At 47.0% G+C, this 6,000-nt stretch overlaps 1 protein-coding gene across 1 annotated transcript; it reads left to right on the forward strand.

Moving 5' to 3' along the window:
• Positions 1-414: 414 nt before the first annotated feature.
• Positions 415-4,358, forward strand: SNX12 (sorting nexin 12). The gene is made up of 4 exons (XM_056859809.1): positions 415-593; positions 3,162-3,257; positions 3,415-3,539; positions 4,048-4,358. Exons 1-4 carry the CDS (start codon positions 429-431, stop codon positions 4,148-4,150), a joined length of 489 nt encoding a protein of 162 aa, XP_056715787.1. The 5' UTR covers positions 415-428; the 3' UTR covers positions 4,151-4,358.
• Positions 4,359-6,000: the final 1,642 nt, after the last annotated feature.

The raw sequence follows: 6,000 nt of genomic DNA on the forward strand, positions 1-6,000 counted from the left end.
GCAAGTCGTTTCGGAAACAGACCTCACCGTGCAAGAGTTCAAAAGGAAACTGGCAGGAGCCCTGGAACATGGATACCGCCCTTCCTTTCCATATAGCACAGGCAATAGCGGTGAACCAATACACGTTCCGAGGATGGGCCGCTTAAAACCCCGCGCCGTGGATGAAACAATCTCAAACCCTTCGGACAGGCTGCTGCTTAGCTCCATACAGATTGCGGGGCTGCAGGGCCAACCACCCAGGGCCCTGAATCCCTCCTATCCTTATGCACGGCGGAGGCGACGCCGCGCAGTTCCACGCACGTTCCGGGGCGGAGCTAGGCATTGCGGCGCCGCGGCGCTGGGGGAGAAGAGAGTGGCGGTTCCGCCGAGGCGGTTCTGAGCGCGAGAAGGACCGTTAACGTCCCCCCCCCCCGCTACCAGCGCCCGCTATGTCTGAGGCGACGGTGGCCGATACGCGGCGCCTCAACTCGAAGCCGCAGGACTTGACGGACGCCTACGGGCCGCCTAGCAACTTCCTAGAGATCGATATCTTCAACCCACAGACCGTGGGCGTCGGTCGGGCCCGCTACACCAGCTATGAGCTCCGCATGAGAGTGCGTGAGGGGGACTGGGAGGAGGGGGGGCGCAGAGGGCGGAGCGACAGAGCGTCAGGGGCGTGGCCTGATTCGCGCAGGCTGGAGGAAGTGGTGGGGGGTGGGGCGGAGGGTGCCCCTGGATGTTCTTCCTTGGGAAAAAAACACCATGCTGTTAGAAAGTTAGCACAACAGGGAGACTGCTTACAGAACTGGCTTTTTAAAGCGTAGCTCCACATTGTTGCTCTCTGCCTGTCTGAAGTCCATTCTACCTTCTCAGTATTTTGCCACCTCTATTCCTGCCTTTCCTGCATGTGTGAACAGTCCTTAGGTTGGTTCTTGTAGGTTATCCGGGCTGTGTGACCGTGGTCTTGGTATTTTCTTTCCTGACGTTTCGCCAGCAGCTGTGGCAGGCATCTTCAGAGCAGTAACACTGAAGGACAGTCCTTCAGTGTTACTCCTCTGAAGATGCCTGCCGCAGCTGCTGGCGAAACGTCAGGAAAGAAAATACCAAGGCCACGGTCACACAGCCTGGATAACCTACAAGAACCAATGAACTCTGACTGTGAAAGCCTTCGACAATACTTTTAGTCCTTAGGTTCCCTTTTCACAGATGCCCTAGTGCTTATCAAAAAAGAGGGGTATGAAGGTTGTTACTGTAATAGAAAGAAGGGATGTATGTGGTCCTGTAGTCTGGTTTCTTTCCATGTTTCTTGCCTTGCCCTATGTTTATAAATGCATGAAGAGCTCTGCTGGGTCATTCGTTATTATCACAGGCTCCTGGGCTGAGATGTTTGCTGTCTAAATGAGGGGGGGTGTGCATGCATAAATGATGGACAAACACTGTTCTTCTATGGTTTAATTATAGCTGAGGACTAAGGAGTGTTAAACCAGGTTCCTTTTCTCTGAGTTGGTGTTTGTTTAACAAAGTCCTATCCTGAAAATTGAGGAGCAACAGCTTATGCTGAATGGTCACAAAGTAGCTTTAAGTCTCTGTAATAGTCTCCCTTGCTATGAGAAGCCTGCAACTAGACCTTCTCTTAGGCATGGACAGAGCAATTCTTGTATCCCTCATCTATAAAGGAGGAGAATTGAAAACTGTAAAATGGGCTAGTTGCATAGTAGTTCCACAACCATGCATGCTCGGGGCCTGATGCTGGTCTTGCTCATGCTACTGGTTGGTTAGCTGCAGAATGTCTTATGGCCACAGTCCTTTCCACTGCTGCTTTGCTCATGCCTTGACTCAAAGATTCTGGTTGAGTCCAGCAGATGCGACAGCTGTTTGCTTACTAGAAGTACAAATTTCATCTCTAAATTTTCAAGGCTAGGGTACCAAGAACTTGTGGGTCAACTGATAGACTGGAAACTTGTACACAATACATAATTTGTAGTGGAAATCAGAGGTCCACACACTTTGTCTGGACATAGTAGTCAGTTGTTTCTAGTAGCCAATGAGGCCCTGCTCTGTAGCGGGAAAGTGTGTCCCTTCCATACCTACTGCCCAGCAAGAGGATGGTAGAGGATATATAGCATTTGGTTTGTCGAGAGCATTTGTGGCAGTCACCCTGCTCCAACCCTAAAATGATGATGCAGCCTGGTGCAGTTTTGAAAGAGGCACTTCTGCCTTTCTGTTGCAAAAGTACTTTTACAGACTTGTTTCTCATGTGGTGGTGTATACGATTTACTTGTATTTCTATCCTGCCTTTCTACAATGTAACTAGTACTGAAGGCAGGTAACAATCAGCAATAAAATTAGCAATAAAATAGGTCACAACAAAGCTCACAGTAACCCCAAATCACAAAACAGAGCATCAGAAACTCCGAAAACTTATCCACTCCCAAATAATCCTCTGCAGTGGAGGTGATAGGGGGGATCTTGACAAGATGCCTAGAGGCAAAGACTGGGGGAGCAAAGTATGCTTCTGTGGGCAGAGTTCCAGAGTCTGTTTTTTCAGTGATTAAAGTAGCTCTTCTGTGCATTAGGGTGTGGCCTGAGCAGAAGATACAAGATCATGGGTAGGTTCACATGCATAGAGGAAGTCCCTCCATTACTCTGATCCAAGCCTTTCAGGCATTTAAGTCATCCCCCATCACCCTGAATCAGGTCCTGAAAAAAACTGCAAGCCAGTGAAGATGATTAACTTTAGAACTACAGTCCCCTCAGTGGGTTCTTATTAATAATTTTTCAGCTGTATTCTGTACCAACTACAGTTTATGAATCCCTTCAGAGGCAGCCCTATGGAGAGTGTGCAACATTAATTTGGATGTCACAAGGCATGTATTGGTGTTGTCATATCTGACATGCAGAAGCTTTTTCTGCTGGTTGCCAGAACTAAATTTAAGGCGATAGCAATATCCATGGATCCCAGGTACTGATAACTTAGCCCTGCTCTAATCCCTTGCAGAACACAGAAAGTCTTGGAAATTAATTTTGAATATGTCTGTGTGTTTTGCTCTTGGTAATTGTCTGCTCTGTGGTCCTTCCAAGGAAAGCAGTAGGTGTGCCACTGGACTGTAGTGTTGCATGTATTGCAGAGCAGAAGAAATGATTTGTAAAGCATCTGCTGAATGTTATGTGTCTTCTTGCAGACAAATCTGCCCATATTCAAACTAAAAGAGTCTTGTGTGCGACGACGATATAGCGACTTTGAGTGGTTGAAGAATGAGCTGGAGCGTGACAGTAAGGTGAGTACAAGGGAGGGAGCATCCGCTCTGTGTAGTCCCTGACCTTAACTACAGAGTAGATGCAGATGAGTCTCCTCCTATCTGCCACAGAAATACTGTTTTCTGTCCATCAAGCTGTAGTCTTGAGGGGTTAAGATTCTGTTCTCTCTCTTTCCAGATTGTAGTGCCTCCACTTCCTGGCAAAGCCTTGAAACGCCAGCTTCCTTTCCGAGGAGATGAGGGCATCTTTGAGGAGTCTTTCATAGAAGAAAGAAGACAGGGCTTAGAACAGTTCATAAACAAGTAAGATGTATACTGGCATTCATTTTTGAGAGAAGTGGAAGACTGGGGGAGAGGGAATATGTTGGGTCCAGATCTCACAGCAAAGCCAACATGTGCATCACCACTACTTTGCTAGTGGGAGTGGCCGTGGCAGAGTGGACTATAAGTATTTATCTTGTATCCTAAAAGGTTATCTTATGAGGATTGATTCTATGTGGCAGAGATTGGCAGAAGCTTGGCTTTAAAAAAAAATCAGTTCCTTCCCATTGCCGCTGTTGCCAGCAATTTAGGGCATATCAAGTGTTGCCATGGCAATGCCCCTTCCCTCATCTCTGAATTCATGCCACACTGGGTAGCCTCTAGAGTCTTGGGCATTTCTGCCACCCTCCCAAGAGTCTCTGTGAAGGGAAGACAGCATTCATGTCTTCATCTCTGTGCTTGCCAAAAATTGTTAGGAGGGGCAAGGTCAGGGACAACCACAAATGATGACCTACTGAAATCTTACCACCTTCTTGATTGTTCCTGGCAGAATCGCTGGACACCCGTTGGCACAAAATGAGCGCTGCTTACATATGTTCCTGCAAGAAGAGACCATCGATAGGAATTACGTCCCAGGGAAAGTTCGCCAGTAGGAGAGTCTGGCATCCTCCATTTTTCTCTCTCTCCCCCTGCAAAAATGACATTTATTTTTACAATGTCCCTTCTGAACCAGCTTTTTCTCTCTGAATCTCCCCACTTGTCCAGTGTTGCCCGTCATGCTGTCCCATTCCACCCCCTTATCAGGCAGCAGTCTTTGGTTCCGTTGGTCTTTGTTCTCTACATTAAAGGTGAGAATCTGCACCTGTTGCTTGTTGAAAGTGAACCAAGAACTAGTGTAAAGTATTGCAGCATGCATCAGATCTTGTCTCCCTTTGTGCAAAGATGTGGGGCGTTCTGAAGCCTAGATACCTGTCCCCCGCTCCATGCAGCCTCAGACTTCCGTTGGTGAGTAACTGATCCTGAAACACCTCCCCCAGCTGTTGTGGATGTTTCTGTGGGTGTTCGTATGCCCTTATGGGTAGCCTTCATCCCAGAATCAAGCTTGGCACTGGAAAGTAACAAGTGTCTCCTCTGCCTGCTAAACTGATACTGCACACCAGATGCACCTTGAAAGCCCCCTTATTCAGCAGGAAAGGGTCTTCTGAGTTTTAGGTGTGAATGCTGTTCCTAGGAATGTGTTTAGCTTTGAATCTCCAACATCAAGGGGGATTTTTTTTTTATCCAAGGCATGAGGCACCTTGTTGAAAGGCGCTGCTTCCCATAGTAGGGAGACACCCTCCTCCCCAGTTGTGATTAGCCTTGATGCCAGAACCCTGTTGAGTGAATAGGGTGGCTGGTTTCTTGGGCAACTTGACTTTAAAGCCTGCAGAGCAGTGTTTCTTCAAGGATTGCCAAGTTAGAGGCAAAGTAAGCAGCCAAAGGTAAAGTATGTTCAACATACAGACGCTGTGGCTGATAGATACCTTCAGTTACACTTGCTTGCTTCCATCTGTGGCTACAATGTAAACAATTTTATTATTTATCAGCAGTGTATATTAGAAGGCTCTGCAGTTGTTTTTCAGGTCATCTAAGAAGCCTCTTAAAAGGGCCCCCCTTAATCATAGATTTTGTGGATGGGGGTGGGGGTTACATTGTGTATCTTCTGCCTCTTCCACTACTTGGCATCAGAGGGCAGAAATAACCTCTGTACAAAACTCTATATATGCTTGGGTTGGGGGAGGAAGAGGGAGAGACAGGAGTAACTCAATACCCAATGTGTGAGGCTAGGCAGAAAAGAATCTCTTCTGGGCTGCCACAGAAAACACTAGGAAAAAACCTGCCCAAGCACAAGGCAGTCATGTCTGTTGCAGGAGAGGTGCTAACTGTTGTGGAACCTTGCTAACTTTTCTGTTTGAAGCATCCTGCTGCTTCTTCCTGGATCAGCATTAGCTACGGGTTTTGTTAACCCTTCATCGGTGCACAAGTCTGAAGGTCAAAGGCTGTTACTGCTGTGCATATATTCTGATGTGGGGCTTATAATTCAGCAAACTGTCTTTGGTTTACTGTCTAATGTAATGTCCAAGATTTGTTCATATTAAACCACTGTGAAGCCAATTTGCGTGTGTTTGTGATCAGCAGTGGCCTTATCTCAACGTCTCTGGATACACCTTGGTGAAGTCAAAGCATCCGAGGAGCTGCTATCTTGTATCTCCTTTCCATTCCACTCCCACATCACTATGGAATGCTAGGGAACTTTGTAAAGGGTATCTAAGGCTGAAATCCTACGCAATTTAGGTGGGAAGAAGCCCCACTGCATTCAATAGGCCTTATGTCTGAATTAATATGCACAGGACTGGACTTTGTGTTCTTGTGATAGAGTGCTTGGTTATGGGAGAAGCATAAGGAAAGTCACTGCTGCTCTGGCTTTTGGAAATATAAAGTCCTGCTTAAACTAGGATGCCTG

The sequence above is a fragment of the Euleptes europaea genome, chromosome 13 (genome assembly GCF_029931775.1).
Source record: "Euleptes europaea isolate rEulEur1 chromosome 13, rEulEur1.hap1, whole genome shotgun sequence".
Lineage (NCBI taxonomy): Eukaryota > Metazoa > Chordata > Lepidosauria > Squamata > Sphaerodactylidae > Euleptes > Euleptes europaea.

Coding starts and splice junctions, on each gene's coding strand:
- SNX12 (XM_056859809.1), top strand. CDS start 429: ATGTCTGAGGCGACGGTGGCCGATACGCGGCGCCTCAACTCGAAGCCG. Junction 594..3,161: donor GCTATGAGCTCCGCATGAGA/GTGCGTGAGGGG, acceptor GTCTTCTTGCAG/ACAAATCTGCCCATATTCAA. Junction 3,258..3,414: donor AGCTGGAGCGTGACAGTAAG/GTGAGTACAAGG, acceptor CTCTCTTTCCAG/ATTGTAGTGCCTCCACTTCC.